Genomic DNA, 18,706 nt, shown 5'->3' on the forward strand with positions numbered 1-18,706 from the left:
TTTTGAACTTTGCAATCGACCTTTTTACCCCTTAAATAAGTCCTGACCTGCCTACATCAAGAGCAAAACGCACTTCAAAAGCCAGAACAGGCCTACCACCCAGAACTACTGTCGACACCAGCATCGCAGGAGGAAGTTGTGTTGCATGGTTGATACAGAGCCCAGTTCTGCACCTAAGGATGAGTCGAGCATGTTCCCCACTGGCCAGGGAAGCCAAACAGGCTCAAAAGTGACAAACAGAAACATCTTCTGGTCACATTTGACCTGAAGTTATGGGCCCATTGGGTAGGGTTGAGTAATGAATCAACCCGCTCAAACCCAGTTTGTATACACTGATGGGCCACAACATTAAAACCAGTTACCAGTTTTAATGTTGTGGCCGATCGGTGTAAATGGGTGGTGAGTGGAGCAGAGAATTCCTGAAGAGTGCAAACTCAGTAAACATTCTAAGTAAAAATACAACTTCTATCTCCTTCTCTGTGTCTTCTTACTTGATGAGGACGTTGTTCTTCTGTTGGTAATCGTATAGGCCAAAACCGTGGCTGGTGCCAAAAGCTACCAGCTTCCACTCTGAGTGCAGGGTGAGGGCGGTGACCACAGCAGGAGGCTGGCACTGGACCAGAGCGAAGGGCTGGAAGCCTGGAGGAAACAGTACTGGCTCTTCTCGCACATCCAGGCGATTGTGGCCCTTATCAACAAGACAACCACCAATATACAGTCATAAGGCTAGGGGTTGGTTGGTACAGTAAGTAACAAATGATGACACAAGGGATATAAGAGAAAACTAATGTAACAGTACTGTAAGATATCGCAGCTTTCAGGGAGTGATAAGTAAGTTTTAAAATTGCTAAGTGATAGGTAATGTGTTTGTTTTGCAGTAACCAGCCCAACACTGGCTACCTTCCAGCGGAATCCCTCTTGGCCCTGCAGCAAGTCCACAACTTTTGCCTCCACAGTCTGCTCTGCTGCCTCGTCGTTCAACTCCAGCACCAGGATCTGAAAGGCAAACACAGGAAACAGTGAAACACCAGGAAACACCTCTGTCAAAGCTCTGGTATTAAACTAGGCGTGCGTGGTACGACCTAAAATTTATATCACAGTATTTTGAATATTGGCCAATAAAAAAAAGAGTATCACGGTCACAAAGTATATAACTGTAATTTCCCAAACATGTACATGATAGGATGGCTGGATAGAAACAAGCACAGTCCGCTTCTAGCCACTACACCCTCACCCTTTCAGCTCCACCTATGTTTGTGTTACAATGAGGGGGATTTTCACAGTATGGATTTTTGTGGACAATAAAATGATTTCTCATATTCTACTGCTCCTAAATGGAAGTGCACATGCCAGAGAATGGAGGAAACAGAGAAAATTTACTTTACTTTTTAATTTACTTACTACTTCAAATATTATTTCAGTCAGGAATATAAACTTCTGCTATATTTCTCTGAATTTAAAAAAAAAAAAACCAAAAAAAAAAACCAAACATAAATTTGTGTAAAATTACTTTCCTTGTATGCATATATGATAAATTAACAAATTGTGGCCATTTACCTCAACTCCTCAACTTCAGAGAGAACTTGGCCTTTATTTGAAACAGGCTTATACAGTGTCAAGAAAAAGCAAGTGAATCCTCCAATTATGAACAAACAGTATATTTTAACTAATAACATACAAATTATCTTATTTTTCAGGAAAAGGTGTGTGAACCCCTCGGCTAACGACAACAACAAAAGCTAATTGGAGTCAGGAGTTAGCACAACCTGGAGACTGATCAATGAACGAATATTGGAGGTGTGAATTAGAGCTACTTTGACTTAGCATCTGGTGATGTGAACCATGCCTCACAAAAAAGATCTCAGAAGACTTAGGATCAAGAATTGTTGATTTGTATAAGCTGCAAAGGGTCACAAACAATCTGAAAATATTTTGATATTCATCAGTCCACAGTCAGACAAACTGTTTCTAAATAGAGACAATGTAGTTCTGTGGCTACTCTCCCTAGACGTGGGCATCCAGCTAAGAAGACTTCAAAAGGCACAAAGCAGAATGCTCATTGAGGTAAAACAAACAAACAAAAATAAAGACCCAGAGTAACAACTAAAGGCTTAAAGGAATCATTGGAGCTGGTTAATGTCCCTGTTCATGAGTCTACCATAAGCAAATCATGGTGCATGGTTGCATGGAGCATGTTGTCCATGGCAGGACACCATTGAGGAAGACGCTGCTCTCCAAAGAAATCACCACTATGTGCCTGAACTCTGCCAAAGAACACCTTGACACTCCACAACACTATTGGGAAACTGTTTATTGTTGACCATTTTTTACTAAGAATTATCTGGGAAGAACATGCAGCACTACGTATGGCATAAAAAGGGCACTGGATACCAAGATGAAAACATCATCCCAAACGTCGTGACTTGGGGCTGCTTTGCTGCCTCTTGGCCTGGACAGCTTACCATCATCAAAGTTTTGTCCTATATCTTGTATGTATCTTATAGGTAAACGTCAAGGTGGCTGTCAGAAATGTGGTGGTTGTTAGCAATTGGGTGATGCAGCAGGTAAATTACCCTAAACATCAAAGTAAATATACTATAGATAATTTCAAACAAAGAACATACAACTTTTGGAGTGGCCCAGTCAGAGCCCAGACCTTAACCCAAAAGAGATGCTGAGGAATGACCTCAAGAGAGCCGTTCACACCAGACATCCTAAGAATATGGCTGAGCTGAAACAGTTCTGTAATGAAGACTATTCCAAAATTCCTCCTGAACATTGTGTGGGTGTGATCTGCAGCCAACGAAAACACTTGTTTGAGATTATTGCTCACAAGGGAGGTTTGACCAGCTGTTAAATCCAAGGGTTCACTTTTTCCCCCACCAGCACTGTGAATGTTTGATGGGTGTATTCAATAAAGACACGAAAGATTAAAACTGTTTGTGTGTACTCTTTCTTGCCACTGTATAAGAGACAGGCCTTTACTTCTAATTTCCCTGTTTTTTAAGTGTGTTTTTATACATTTTAATAAGAGGCTCTCTGTTTTATGAACGGCTCCTCTTTTAAATTGCAGTTCGCAGTTTATAGGACACTTAAAAATCCCTGTGCCTGCTCCACCTAGTTTGATGTCTCCACAGCACTAATTCCATCGGTACAGCAACAGATTCACATTGCATGCGTTTCTCTGCCACGCTCACTTTCTCTTTTTAACACAAATACAGTTTTCAGTCAGTAATCAATTCAAATCACTGGTACTTTTCCATTTTTTTACGCTCAATACCTCCTTCACAGATGTACCACATTAAAAGGTGTTCGTTGATGGTAACTTAGTGATTCAAAAATTAAAAAAATAAGAGAAGTGCAAAACATTAGTGAATAAAAGCAGAGTTTCTGTTATAAAGAGAAAGTTGAATTAGTGGTGTGGAAATGTACATAATACTAAATTTATCACTTTAGCCATTACAGTACATTTAAATTTGATATCCTTCAATGTTTTTTGATTGGCTTTTATTAGAGACCAACTTTTATTCATTCATTGGTGTTGGCCAGGTATTATTTGAGACCCATTAGAATAGTGATTTTATTTAAACTACTATGGTAATATATGTTCATTTTAAAAAATATATTTATTATACAGATCAATGCTCAATGTCTTGCGGGATGCTATGCTTTTACAAGCTAATAAACTGCATAATGGAATTATTATTTCTACTCCCCCTTAATGTAGAGAGCCTTCCACAGCTGTGAACCTGACCTCATGCAAGGTGACAGTCTTATACTGATACTGTAGTAGAAAAGTAGTGGTGGGGAAGAATAGGTTTTTGAAAGGCAAGGCATGACAACTTTATTTGTATAGAACCTGTCAAACACATACACAATTTGAAGTGCTATACACTAGGTTAGGAAATGCATTAGAGAAAAAAAAAAGAAAAAAAAAGAAAAAACGAACAAAACAAACCCCAAAAAGTTAGTTAATTATTACTGTTATTTAATGTTGACAAATCGTAAACAGTCATCTCACCTGTCCAGCAGTGCCAGCCACAGTCAGATAACCACTGTATTTACAAAGATGGATCTTCTGAATGCCGAGCCTCGGGTCATCACTGTAGGGGTCAAAACAGCCAACCTGGACAACACATAATAAAAAGATGATTTTGCATTGCTCTACCATAATGTTGGGGAGCTTGCAAAGACAGATGAGAGAGAAAAAAAAAAGAATGGTCAACGGAGGATGATATATCCTGACTTTTAGTCCCTAGTAGAAGTCAAGCTCCAAAAACATTGTATCCGAAACTTCCCATAATGCAAATTGGTCGCGGCTCTTCATTAGACCTTCCATGCCTGGTAAGGAATTATTTTCTCAGACTTGTTGAATCTCCTCCAGAGACAAAGAAGACATTATACAAATGTTTTCACAGGCTCCATGGTAGTTAACTTGAGTAAACTAATCTTGATGTGTAAAACTGGGGTGCAATAAATAACAATATGGCAACAATTAAAACTAAAGCCAGCAGCTTTCCCACTACAGTTTTGTGTGAGGTTGACTAAACAAAGCTTGGGTTTGTCAGTAACTTTTGTCCATTAATCCACAATCGAGAAGGCACTTTTCTGTAGATTGTGTGTATTACAAACACACACCTTTCTGAATGGCGGCCACTCTCCTTCAGTGCCTTGGTTCATGTTGTCATTGGGGTCAGCGTCCGTGTGGAACACTCCAGCTGTGCTTAACTTGTACATGGGATACAAACAGACTCCTGATGCATCCCAGAAACATATTGTTCCATCCTCATGCCTACACACACAAATAAACATGATGCTGTTACAATGATTTTCAGTCTTTTCAAAAGAATGTGTCAACAGATATTTTCAAAGTTAAGGTTTACTGACCCTGTGAGCAGCAGGTCTCTCTGTGGAGGGTCTGGGGCCAGGTTCTGGCCTCCTGTAATTGGCCAGAGCTGCATGAAGAGAGGGGAAATTAAAGTTTAACAATAATACCAATTTAATGCCATCTGTTCAACCAGAACATATTCAGAATACTGCATACCATGTATGATAAACAGCTCTGCAGGGGATTCTTTAGAGTCACATACAGGTTGTCTTACCATTATATTGTAGGGGTCGACCCAATTTACTTTACCGCTTGAGATTCACTTTGCATGTGTTCAAAACGTACTGTTTGAGATTAATGTAACTTTTAAAAGTAGTAAAGCACTGGCTGCTTGCTAGGGGATCAAAATGTCTATTTCTTTACACCTATGGTTATACTGTAACACATGGTACTTGTCACACTGTCCTGAACACAGTGACAAAGTTTTAAACAGGCTGATGGTTTAAGGAGAAAATCTACAAACAAAAATTAAGAAATCAGAGATGTACAGTAAACTCCACTGTTATTTGCCAAAGGAAAAGTTGGAAAAGTTTTGCTGACATCTGCCTAAGGTGTACCTTTTTGGAGTAGTGCGTCTTCTGCAGGTCTCCAGCAGCGATGACCCTTTCCCACAGTTTGAGGGGGATGGTGGAGATGTGGTGGGAGCAGGTGATGGCTGAGCTGTGGAGGGGAACCAGGTACGGTGTCTGAATGACTGGCCATCCCTCCGTCTGCAGGTCAATCACTACCAGCTCCTCCTCTACCAGGACCACCAGTGCACTGGGATCTCCTGCAGATGAATAGAACAGAGTGATAACAGTAGTTACATATAGTGCACACACTGATCTGGGAAGGGTTGGTCTAACTTGTTTTCTCTACTGTGCTGCGCTTTTCCTCCTTTAAAAGTAAATCTCTGCGGTTATAGGTTTGATCTGGTAAACATCCAGTTTGAAAAAACTATATACGCCACTAGTTTAAAAGCAAAACCAAAAGTGAGTACACAAAACAAGATGTCATGACGTTTTGCATTGCAAACATGGGTGCATGGTCCATGTGTCTCACAGATGACACATCTTCAGCTTCTTTACACACTCCGCAGGACAATGGTGGCACTTCAGTTAGTAGGTTTACATGCACACAATTAGTTGGGAGAAATCAGGTTACAGCAGGAAATCGCACACTGTGTTTACATGCACATGTGAAGTACACTGGAGGGCTGTTATGATAACTGAAGGATAGCCAACTGATACTTTTGCATAGCTTACTTTGAGGAAAATTCCTCAAGAAGCGCTCCAGCGATTTAGTATTATAATAACGTAAAGCTGGGAGATTCACAAGACAGAATAAAAAAAGAAGTAGAGGCCGAGATACCCTGACATGACCAGATATCCGTCAACCTCCAAAAATACTGAATCCTACATTTCCCATAATGCAACTCAACAGTATTTTTCATCAGATCCCCTCTGAATTTGAATGCCTACGTCTTTCAAGGAGATATTATACAACAGTTTCACAGGACCATAGCACTGAGTTTGTTGCTTAAAATTGGTGGAGTGCCCCTTAAAACCTTTTTTTTTTCTATTTAGCAAAAGAAGCCAGACTTTTTACATGTTAAATATTCCCCAAATACAAGAAGCCATACATGAAATTTGTGTGAATAAAATAAAGCAGAATTATAGGTTTTCAATCGGAGACTGTCTGCTCAAAGAATAAGTAAAGAAGGACACAAATTTGAACAAGCCTTCAATGCCAACTTTAAGTACCAGGCCGTTTTCAATACTATGGACACATTTCAGTCTGTACCAAGGTAGGATAGGGGTTTGAAAGCCAGTCCTATGCAGATGCATGTAAAATCTGCATTTATATAAAGCAGGTCAGTAATCAGATTTCTGAATATATCTTAAAAAGCAACTGAAAACCTTGCTGCGTGTATACATGGACGAGGTTGCACATGGCAGTAACATTTGATCTGTAACAGGGAATGTTACCTGGATAATGACATCTCTCTATTCTGCCTGCACTGTGATCCCATATATACTGCAAATATGCAAATTACTTAGATGGGGCTGGTGGATAAACATGGTGTGTTCCTGAACTGGTGTCATTCCTTTTGCAAGGGAAGAATTGATAGCTATTTTCACTACCAGTATAGCTTGAGTTAGCAGAAAGAGTCAGGGTTTGGTGACCTTTCAACTTGCTGAGTGGATATTTTTTCTCAAGAATGTGGTCACACTACACAGACTGCTTCACACCTGGTTGAGATCTGATCATAATACGAACCAGACCACATCCAGATGTGGACTGGACAATGCTATCACATTCCACTTGCAATGCAGTCCATATGCATTGACACCTGTATTATCATGAGTTTTTTTCTTAACCAGATAACATGTCAAGATACCGATGTTATTGGCAAGTGTAAATGGGGAAGAGAAGTTGCCTTTCTCCAGGAGAAAGCTAACTGGAGTAACCAGGCTTCTCTGATCTCCTACGCTGATTATGTGAACTGTTTTTCTTTTGTACATAATGCTGAAAAAAAAAATAAGGTTACTGCAGAAAGCTTAAAATAACCAAGTTACTTAGTAAATGCACATAAATGGACTTAGCGACAAAGAGTTTCAAAAAAAAAAAAAAAAAAAATCTTGACCAGACCTCTTTGTTTGGAAAGAAATTTCCCTTGTTCAGCCACTAAAATTAAGAATCAAAGCAGCTTGGTTTGGGGTGGATATTAACTGTAGGCCATACAAGCGTTGATAAACAGTGTCCTTTCCATAACTGTGCAATGACTGTGTTTGCCAGATGTCAGTTGTTGGTGTGTGTTGCCTACCTGTGTGCTGTGGTCCATCTCTGATGACATAGAAGTCGATGATCCTGGAGGTGAAGTCTAGGGCCACGTGTGTTTTACTGTGAATCACTGTGATACAGTGTCTGTCCCCATAACTAGCCCTTGGCATGCCACCACTGAACAAAAGGAATGGAGGTCTAAACACACACACACACACACACACACACACACACACACACACACACACACACACACACACACACACACACACACACACACACACACAGGTTCAAGTTCAGTTCAGTTTGCTCTGAGATTAATGTGTAACAATAACATCTGGGAAATATAGTTCAACATTATAATGGTGAGAACGAGAGAGCCACTTTCAGGGGGAGGGAAGGGGAGAAGCATAAAAAATGTCACAAATTAATCTCACTAGTGAATAAAGTGAACTTACCCTTCTTCTGTAGGTAGCTGAACTATTTTAGAAATGGCCTTGCAGGGGAAATGTCCTGCAACAAGACAAATCATCATCAGAAAAATACATTTCATGCCTGAGAGTAAAGAAGACTGTGCAGTGGACAGCTTTTCTCCTCACCGTAAGGAATGTCTGATTTCTCTTCCTCCTCGTTCACGTCCTCTCCACCCACCATCCATCGACAGTAACTTCCATCACTGTGCGAACTGAGAATGTAGCTCCCATCCTCTGTCCACCACACACTCTCCAGTTGCTATGGTAATATTAAGTTACATGGAAAATACTCAGTGCAAATATCAAGATTATGCATGCTGGTTATAAGCAGCGCTTACACAGGACCGGCTGGGATTCCTTTCAGGTCCCAGGCCTTATACTGGGAAACAGAACAGTTACCTGTGTGGCAGGGATGTGCTGGGTGGCATACTGTTTCTTGAGATCCCATATGACCATGAGACCTCGTCCATAGCCAATAACAACCTGGTCTGGGTTAACTGGGTTCTCCTGTAAGGCCTCTACGTGTTCCAAATTCCTCCGGCCTATGTAGTTGTCTGGTACACTAGAGGAGACAGAAGAGTAAGGATAAAGAATGAGTGAGAGACAACAGAAAGACTAGAGAGAGGACATCAACCTCATTAATTATCTGTTGGGGCTGAGAGGCAAAGTTGATATGTTGATGACACAGGGATGTATTTTATTTTATGTTTTGTCTGGATGGTCGATAAACATTTCCGCTGTTTATGTTCAATCCATCTGAAATACAGGGAACTGCTATGCTGTATATTTCCACAGGGAAAATCTACAGAGTATTAGCACAGACTTGTGTTTTTTTTTCAAGCCCATTCATTTGTTTTGAGTCCTTCCGGCTGTAAATCCCTGTCTTGACAGTGAAACAATTTAAAGCCGGGGAGACAGCATTTAAATGAACAAACTGAAAAAGCCTCAACAACCCACCATCCTGGTCATAGCTCAATAATAAATGGTCATACTGGATGTCAGTAGAGGAGATGATACCATCATCTGGTTTATGAGAAGTTTATTAAACTTCAGTAACATCCAGGCACAACAGCTGTTGTACTGTGGCAACATGGAGGGGGTGTAGTATTTTTATTTCCACACGTTTTGTATTTTTCCCTTTCAGCTGGTAATTTCTTCCCATATCCTTCCTATCTTCTTGGTCCCATATTGTAGAAAGTAAGATTTCCATGTCTTTTTTGATTATAGAGCAGGTCTAGGTGCTACATAAATAATGCAAGAGTATTAAAACGCTCATTCAATGGAGAAATGCACACAGCCCATATTCTAACTGACTTTCACCATTTGTAATTACCAGTGAGTGTTACTAAGTAACAAAGGTAGGCTACAATTTGTTATCTGTGGTTAGCCTGGCCACATCAGAAAACAGTCACTCAATCTCTTCTGATTGGCTGAACGACACAAATGCCCTGTCCTCCAGGGAGAAGCATGAGAGGGGAGATGTAAAACTACACTGAGATGGTTTTGGGTACTTAAAACCCCAAATATATCTCCTTATGGATATCAAAACTTCAAATAAAACACAGAAAAAGTGCAAAATATGGGACCTTTACTTGCTGTTGATCTGTCCTTAGCACCAACTCTTTCTCCAAATACACCAATCACAGAAAATTATGAACTCTGACAACATCATTGACATCACAGTAGTTCTATTGAAGTCTTTTGACAATGTGCTGTGCTGTGCTGGCGTTGCCAACCTGCTGGCGACTTGGTCGAGACTGATGTTCCTCTCTTCCAGCTCTCTGAACCCAGGGACTTCAACTATGAAGACATGTCCTCCCTCTGTACCCAACAGCAGCAGCTCCCCTGAGGAATGGGCCAGCACGGCTGTCACTCTGGTCACACTTGGGGGAGCACTGAGGAGGAGATGAGGATGGAAGTGAGACTACTTGGTAGAATGATGGGCAGCTACTTTTTAATGGAATGCTTACCTCCCAACATACAGAATTTATAAAACTGGGATAAGTTGCAGTGTCTTGATGTAAATGTTTTTTTTTGACTAAATAACTCCAAGAACTAAGGAGCAGCAAGAACTAGATCAGGAACTAAAACTCTATTGACATCAACAACAACCAGTATTTGCTGTGGTAACCATGTTGTGGACACTTGTTTTATCGCTTACTTCCACCTTGATAGGTTCTGAATGATTGGAAAATACCTCTTCAGGATCAGGGAGTTTTGGAGGTCAAAAATTAAAGCCCACAAACCAAAACTGGAACTAGTATCCTTTGGCTGAAATGTCGGTACAAATTCCCAAATTCTTTAAAGTACCCTCACTGGAAAAGGGTCAAGAGAGGGGGGAATTGTCTATGAGTGTCCATGTATTTTACCCAGGTGGTCCCGTGAGCATGAAGCGTCCTATCTCCAGAAGCTCTGACAGTCCCTTGTGGGCTCTTAAAGTCCACATGTGCAGACTGTTGTCATCCAGCAAAGTCACAAGTTCAACCTAAACATAAGCCATAAAATCAATCAATACAGCCCCAAAAAATTCACATAGACAATATTTAGAAGTGGTTAGCAGGGAATACATTTTCTTATTGCTCTATGATTAACAAGTCAAGCTACTTTAAAAAGCAGCAATGCTGCTGGCAGTGTTGTTTGTTTATTCTTTTTCTGTACCTGGCGGGGGAGGAAGTGCACCTGTGTGACGGCAGCATTCTCATCATGTAGACCCATGAACTCCACACCTGGAGTTCCATACCTGAGCACTGGTCAAGGTCACACTAGATTTGTAATTAGACTCACAACAAGTGATAAAGACACCAGGGGGCTGTATCACAAAGCAAGTTCAGTTTAGTATGTCTCTCTTTGGGTTAACTGGCTTCACTGAGCCTAACACTAGTATCATGAACTATTTTATCAGTTGGCTCAGGCTTATTTGTCTCATGACAAGCAAAGCATTATGAGCAATAGTTTATTTTCAACTCATTCATTGTTAAATTAAGTGTTAGCTAATGCACACCTGGTAGACGGGTATGTAGGAAAATGAAAACGCACCTTACCTAACTTGGTACAACCTATATGCAGCTATTGTCACCATTCATTAGGCTATTAGTTACTATCTGGTTGTTAGAAGCGTTGTTTTAATCCCAGAGTGGGCATATCATTGTGTAAAAATGTTTCTTCTATCTCTGATATAATTATTATGGAAAGCAAGTGATTTTACACATTTTTCCAGTGAGCTGACTGGTCATTAGAAGGGCTGAAGATTATTTGTTATATCAAAACCACAATTTCAAAGAGCAATTTTCAAATTGCAAGAGTTGTTATATATAGTCCTAGTAGTGTGACAACCAGTATAGTAACAAGTGAAAGTTTGGAGCAGGTGAATGTTGATTTCACTGGCTATAAAGACAGCTGCTGCTGGCAGATTTATTCAGCTGTAACTACTTCATGGTAATTTTGTGAGTCCGCCAAACAGCAATAAATAAAAAAGGCTGGTTGCAGTATGTACTCTAATGTTCACTATGTAAAATCCTTATAAATGCGAGCTAAAATGGTGATTTTTTTCTTCAAAATGTCAGGTTTACGTTCAAGCCGACTTCTAAATCTCAATGACATGAATCTCCCTTATTTTTTCTGATTCTATTCATATACAAACAAAATATTTGTTTCTATATTTTGTACAATCACATCTTAGAACTACGTAGACCCCAAATGATGGCCCCTAGTTTAATTAGTAGAAATGTCGATTTAAATAGTAATCGGAAGGTTGATCAAAAAAGCTAACAACTAGACATTTTCTTCAAACCATTCATCCCTAGCTGTTACTGTGGTAAACTATCTGTAACGAGCCTTTAAACCAGAGCTGACACATGGTTTTTTAAAACATTTCTATCTTTAACATCACCATCATCATGGTAAGCCAAAAGACACTACAGGTCTATTATAAAGTCTATTGCTCTATTATCTATTATTTGTCATTTATTGCAAAATTAGTGCTTTTGCCAATGCTCGCTTCCTGTACGGATGATGATTTAATTTTTCAAGATGTGAATGAATTGTAGACTTTCAGCTTTAACTCAAGGGATTTTCACAAAAATAATAACTGTTTATTATTTCACTGTTTAGGAATTACAGCCATTTTATACATAGTTCCTCATTTTCAGAAGCTCAAAAGTAATTGAACAATTGACAGATAGTTTCATGGCCAGATGTGGCCTGTTCTGTTATTATTTCATGACAAATTAAGTAGATAAAAAGGTCTGGAGTTGATTCCAAGTGTTGAATTTGCATTTGGTAGCTGTTCATGGGAACTCTCAATATGCGGTCCAAAGAGGTGCCGATGCAAATGAAAGAGGCCATCATTAGCCTAAAAAAACAAAACAAACCTATCAAACATATGGCAGAAGCTTTAGGACTGGCCAAATCAACAATCTGGTGCATTCTTAAAAAGGAGGGAATGCACTGGCAAGCTCAGCAACACCAAAAGACCTGGAAGACCATGGAAGACACCTAAACTGGATTATTGCACAATTCCTTCCTTGGTGAAAAAAAAACACCTTCACAACATCTGGCCAGGTCAAGAACACTCTACAGGAGGCAGGTGTATTATTGACAAAGTCTACAATCAAGAGATGCCTTCATGAATGTAAATACAGAGTGTTTACCACAAGGTGCAACCACTGGTAACACTCAAGAACAGAAAGCATAGATTAGATTTTGCCAGAAAACCTCTAAAAAAAGCTGCCCTGTTCTGGGACAATATTCTTTTGACAGATGAAGCCAAGATTAACTTGTAAAAGAATTATGGAAAGAAGAGTATGGAGAAGGAAAGGAACACCCATGATCCAAAGCAACCACATCATCTGTCAAACAAGGTGGAGGCAGTGTTGTGGCATGGGCATGTATGACTGCCAATGGAACTGGGTCATTGGTGTTTATTGATGATGTGACTGCTGATAGAAGTAGCTGGATGGATTCTGAAGTGTATAGTTCTACACTATTTGCTCAGATTCAGCCAAATGCTGCAAAACTGATATGACGGTGCTTCATAGTACAGATGGATAATGACCCAAAACATACTATGAAAGCAACCCAAGAGCTTCTCAAGGAAAAGAAAACCAATATTATTCAAAGGCCAAGTCAGACACCTGACCTCAACCCAATTGAGCCCACTTCCTAAAGACAAAACTAAGGACCAAAGACCAACAAACAAGCAGCAACTGAAGGCAGCTGTGATACAGGCCTGACAAAGCATCTCAAGGGAGGAAATTCAGCATTTGGTGTTGTCCAGGCGTTCCAGAATTCAGGCAGAAGAAAAGGATTTTCATCCAAGTATTAAAAATAATCCTTTTTATAATTGTGTTTGTTTGTCCAAATAATGTTGAGCCATTGAAAATGAGGGACAATGTATAAAATGGCTGTAATTCCTAAACAGTTAATGAGATATTTTTGTAAAGCCTTTGAATTAAAGCTCAAAGTCTACACTTCAGTCACATCTTGATGGCTTCAGTTCAGATCTACTGTAGAGGAGAAATTATGTAAATTGTGTCACTATCCAAATACTTATAGACCTAACTGTAGCTCATTGACCTGCTTATGTCATTTTGTCATATATGCTCAAGGCTGATATTGTACTGAGCAAGGAGTCTATCAACATGGAAGTATGAAAGTCAACCTCCCATGCTACACAAGTGTCAATCATCAAACCACTGAAGCAGCTCCAGGGCTACTGCAATGTCTGATCCTGACCTCATTGTAGAGAAACAACAATGTCCCTAAGGAGATCGATTAAAGCATCACATTATCGCTGATTTGTGAGCTACATAAAAAGAAAAGCTGCTGCTCTCTTGACTCATACTCATTTACGGATTTTCCTTTATCCAGGAACAATCTGTTGTATTGGATGAATGGATTATCCTAATGACAGAAGGTACTGTTGTTATCCAAACTACTGTGTGTCTTTGTGTCAATGGGGAGAGTGTACCGACTGGCTCTGCTGCACTGTCAATGAGCATAATTGTGCATTAGGCTATGGCAACACAGACTCCACTGTCTGAGAATACCAGGACGTGTTGAGCAACGCGTGGGAAATTGAAATACCTGAACCAGGTGCCAATGTGAAGAGCAGATGAGGATTTAGCTGCGTCACAGCTATTCATTAGCACTGCCTGCCTCAAGTTCAAACATGACGGTCAGATTCCTTCCTGACAACTATTTACACACAGGTAGAGTCAAGGATACAGTTTGATGGCCCCAGAACGGTTGCCAATGGCCAGCAGCTGCAGGGAGGGACTGTAGCCCAAAGCGCTGGGCTGGTGGGGGAAACCATGCTCCACTGTCTGAAGAGAAGAGAGTGGACAGACACAGTGAGGGTAAGACCGAGCCATGACAGCAGAGTCAATGACAGAAAAGGACAGAAAATGAAACCAAACAGGCTGCAGATAACAGCAGGTGTACAAGAACGGGGAGGGAGTACAGAAAACACAGAAATACAAAACTCTATTGTCTAAAACCAACACTCTGACATTTCTGACTTACTCTGTCAGTTAAATCAATACTTTTATTCCTGTGATGCTGTTAATATCTGAGGTCACTTTAGGACTTTTTATTTCTTTAAATGATGAAGATGATCGATCAGGGAAAAAAAAATTGTTGTTTTCACTCCTTACAGTTACTAGTAAGACTAAATCAAAGTAAGAAAGCTCAATTTTTGGGAAATCTCAAGTACACTCTTTCTGAACATTTAATATTCTTCATGAACAAGACGCATCAAGCTATGTGTATGCACAAAGACAGAAATATGTATATGCAATTTGTCAGATTTTGGAAATCCACGCATACTCATGGTTCAGTTTTGTAAGCTTCAGTCATTTTGAAACTGGGTGCACATGCACAAGCCCGATTTCCACTCCCACTAAAATTGATGTCGACATGTCCTTAATTACCAGTTTATATATCAATACCTGTCTGTCTCCACCAGTCTGTAGACCTTTCAGTGAAGGGAACAGCAAACAAGAAGCGCAGTTTCCTATTTGAAGCATGTGTGCATTGGTGTAGTTCTCCGACAAGGCAAGAGCAGCTATCATTCCACATGACCATTACACACAGCTGGCATCTGGCAGTGAGGTTGCAGATGGCAACCAACTGAATATCCCTCCCTTCATCTTTTCCAAGGAGAACCTGTGGTGGCCAGGTAATGTGAAAACGTCAAAGGCCCTCTCTAGAGCCCGTGTTTAATTTGCCTTTTCTGGGCTACTGTAGAAACATGGCGGTGCAACATGGCAGGCTCCGTGGAAGGGGACCCAGTCCCTATGTAGATGTACATATGTGTATGTATAACATGTATCATGTTCCGTTTTTATAAACGTATCTGTGGGAAATAACTGTATGTCTGCATGTTTTTTCTGTGTTCACATCATTTATACATACAGCCTCTAGATTTAGCTGCTGTGTGTTACTCACATTCTTTTATTTAATATCAGCAATAACAGAATGATTCTGTTTCTGCAGTAAACTAATATTAGTGCTAACTACTCATAGTATCTCCATCAATGTCCAAAGTTTGGTCATGATGGAGTGCTGGGTTTGTTCCAGCAAACATGTTTATTATATTGTAGATGTTATTCTGTGAATCATTCAAATGAAAATCTTTCAGATGGGAGGACATTAGCTCATTCAACCAAATTTTCACTTGTTTATTTAAGAGGGCCACATAGGTATGAATGTGTAAACACAAAACGTGAAAACGGTAGCTTGACAAGACCTTCAGCTTGCACTTCTTGAGGTACTGGATTTTGAGGTCTGTTTAGGATCATTATCCTGTTGTAGAAGAGGTCCTCTTTTCATCTTCTCCTTTTTATAGACAATTTGATGTTTGCTCCCAGATTTTGCTGGTACTTAATTGAATCCATTCTTCCCTCTACCAATGAAATGTTCCCTGTGCCACTGGGTGCAACACAAGCCCAAAACATGATCAATCCAGCCCCGCGCTTAACAGGTGGAGAGGTGTTCTTTTCATGAATGATGCACACTTTTTCTGCACACTGTTTAGATGTTCCTTTACAAACTTGTGAAGCTGAATTTTGTGGTGAAGCAGCAGGAAAGGTTTTCTTCTTTTGACTCTTCCATGACGGTCATATTTGTGCAGGTGTTGCTGCACAGTAGAACAGTGCACCACCACTCCAGAGTCTGCTTAATCTTCCTGACGGTCTTTTGCAGTCAAAACAGGAGTTTTTAATTGACTTAATAGCAGTCCTTGAATCAGTTTGAGAATTTCTGAAAGTTTTCTTGGTCTTCCAGACCTCAACATGACCTCCAACCTTCCTGTTAACTGCCATTTCTTAATTACAATGCGAACAGAGGAAATAGCTGCATGAAAATGCTTTGCTATCTTCTTATAGCCTTCTCCTGCTTTGTGTTATTTTAATTGTCAGAGTGCTATTCAGCTGCTCAGAGGAGCCCATGGCTTCTGATTGTTGGGAGAAAGTTTGAGGAGTCAGAGTATTTATAAAGTTTTGAAATTTGCATCACCTGACCTTCCCTTACATTGAGTGTGAACAAGCCATAGCTATAACAAGCTAATTAAGGTCTGAGACCTTGGTAAAAGTTATCCGAGTGCTCAAATCTCTTGGGGTGGCAAAACTTTTGTATAGTTCAACTTTCCTTTTTTCATTCTAAAATTGTACAAAACAAAAATAATCTCGCTTAAAATGTTGAAAAGAATGTTTCACATTTAACTTTATGCCTTTTGGAGATCAGTTCATCTTCTACTCACTGAACTATTCACAGTAACAGCTTACTTAAGTGCATGGAAATGTGTTAAACCAATTACCTTCGTAACCTGGTTTCTCTGAGTAAAGTAATTACTTAAGTTCATGAACGCAAATTACATATGAACTTTTTGGTGAAGTCTACTAATGTGATTTTTGCTGTCTGTATGTTCAGTTCAGAACTGTTTGTTGTGTCAGGGTTCACTTGCCTTGTTGAACTGGAAGAGTTCCTGTTTGAGTCGATCTCTGTGGGACTCCTGGCCATGTCGCCTAAACCTCTTCATCCTGTCTCAGCACCAGCGTGGAGCCTGCAGGCTCACTGACGCACGCTGCATGAAGAGAAAGATTTGGAGGGAAGAAAAGCGATATATTGTTAAAAGATAAATCCTCCAGTACATATTTCCTCAGTGGTAAGCACTTATTGCTGTTGTGTATCTGCAGTACAGTTTACAAATATCTTTTCTTGGAGAAATCTTCAACATGGTTGGATTTTTTAAAGGATTTTTTTAAACTTTTATTTTAATTTCTTTTTTTTACAAATTTACTTGAAACACAGATTAGATCTACAGAGAAGTCAATTTATTTGTTCTTATATTTCAAAAATCTAATATTGATCTGGATAAAAACCTGCGTAGTATATTAGTCCATTGTCTCAAAGTTCAGCTTCTTTCTGTCAATTTAATTGAAGGCTATACAGCAACACATTTCTAAAAAGATTTCAAAATCTCTGAAGAATAGATGGCGGGCTTGCATATTATTGCCTGGATGATTGAACACCCTATAGAGTCTAAGTCAAAGATACATTTATTCTTTTGTTCAATATTAACCCAGACAACTTATACACATGCTGTGTCACTGCCAACAGTGTACTATATACATCTTTACATGACAAAATAATGTGGTGCTCTCCAACTGGAATGAACCAAATAGCCTGAACAGAGAGGGGTGTCTGTGTTTACCAGTCAATCTCAGATACAAATAAAACCATACAGAAAACAAGACTTTGGTTTCTAAATTTTATTATTAAGCCTAATTAAAACACTTGCTGTGAAAATAGAATTTCTGGAAAATCTGGATGGCTCTAGAAAGAACTTACGGTATTACGAGCTAGTTTTTATTCAACTGAACTTAATTGTTTGGTGACAGCCCAGCAAATGTGTATTCTGACCATTTGAACTGCGCCTGATTCCAAGCTGACTTGAGGCAGTCCTGTCTGTAAATTTGTGTCCGCCTCAACACCCATACCAAAACTCAGTGGGCAGTTGGACCACAGCCTAGAATCTATGGAGCCTCAGGTAACCGACTGTGTGTTTTCTCTAACAAGACTGATGATGAGAGAAAGGAATTCTAGAGACGGAGTCTGGCACTTCATTCCTTGTTATCTGTGAATACACACACACACACACACACACACACACACACACACACACACACACACACACACACACACACACACACACACACACACACACACACACACACACACACACACACACACACACACACCTCTTTACCGCAAACACCTGTCACACATAAAGGCGGTTTCTACTGAGGCCACTTCAGAGAAAGAGAGAAGGAATAGGAAGGGCGAAGAGGGAGACAATGAAAGGAGAATATCATCCTTGGATTTTTTATTTTAGTAAACACATAGGAAGTCATCTAATAGGAAAGCACTAACAAGAATGAAGGAGCAATGTAAAAGACAACATCTATCATTGGTAAACTGGTGGCTAAAGGCTCCACATCTTACAGACTTGCTAATCTCCATCATGTGAAGGAAAGGTTCAACCACAGAGCAGCATAAAGACCTCTAAGCCTCATTGTCTGCG

The 18,706-nt window shown here is 39.9% G+C and overlaps 1 protein-coding gene across 9 annotated transcripts in view; it reads right to left on the bottom strand.

The window, feature by feature from the left end:
* Positions 1-18,706, bottom strand: part of llgl2 (LLGL scribble cell polarity complex component 2) — a 43,870-nt gene that overhangs the window by 7,711 nt on the left and 17,453 nt on the right. For all 9 annotated transcript variants that reach the window (XM_040134816.1, XM_040134815.1, XM_040134813.1 and 6 more), the window contains exons 2-16: positions 17,087-17,206; positions 14,350-14,447; positions 10,783-10,864; positions 10,494-10,609; positions 9,861-10,019; positions 8,524-8,686; positions 8,251-8,383; positions 8,110-8,164; positions 7,695-7,849; positions 5,446-5,657; positions 4,888-4,955; positions 4,639-4,792; positions 4,022-4,126; positions 901-996; positions 492-688 (exon numbers count right to left, since the gene is read on the bottom strand). In XM_040134816.1, coding sequence (XP_039990750.1) covers positions 492-688; positions 901-996; positions 4,022-4,126; positions 4,639-4,792; positions 4,888-4,955; positions 5,446-5,657; positions 7,695-7,849; positions 8,110-8,164; positions 8,251-8,383; positions 8,524-8,686; positions 9,861-10,019; positions 10,494-10,609; positions 10,783-10,864; positions 14,350-14,447; positions 17,087-17,161 — 1,868 coding nt within the window. In that variant the 5' untranslated portion in view covers positions 17,162-17,206. The remainder of the gene's footprint in view (positions 1-491; positions 689-900; positions 997-4,021; positions 4,127-4,638; positions 4,793-4,887; positions 4,956-5,445; positions 5,658-7,694; positions 7,850-8,109; positions 8,165-8,250; positions 8,384-8,523; positions 8,687-9,860; positions 10,020-10,493; positions 10,610-10,782; positions 10,865-14,349; positions 14,448-17,086; positions 17,207-18,706) is intronic.

This window comes from Xiphias gladius, chromosome 9 (assembly GCF_016859285.1).
Source record: "Xiphias gladius isolate SHS-SW01 ecotype Sanya breed wild chromosome 9, ASM1685928v1, whole genome shotgun sequence".
In the NCBI taxonomy this organism is placed as follows: domain Eukaryota; kingdom Metazoa; phylum Chordata; class Actinopteri; order Istiophoriformes; family Xiphiidae; genus Xiphias; species Xiphias gladius.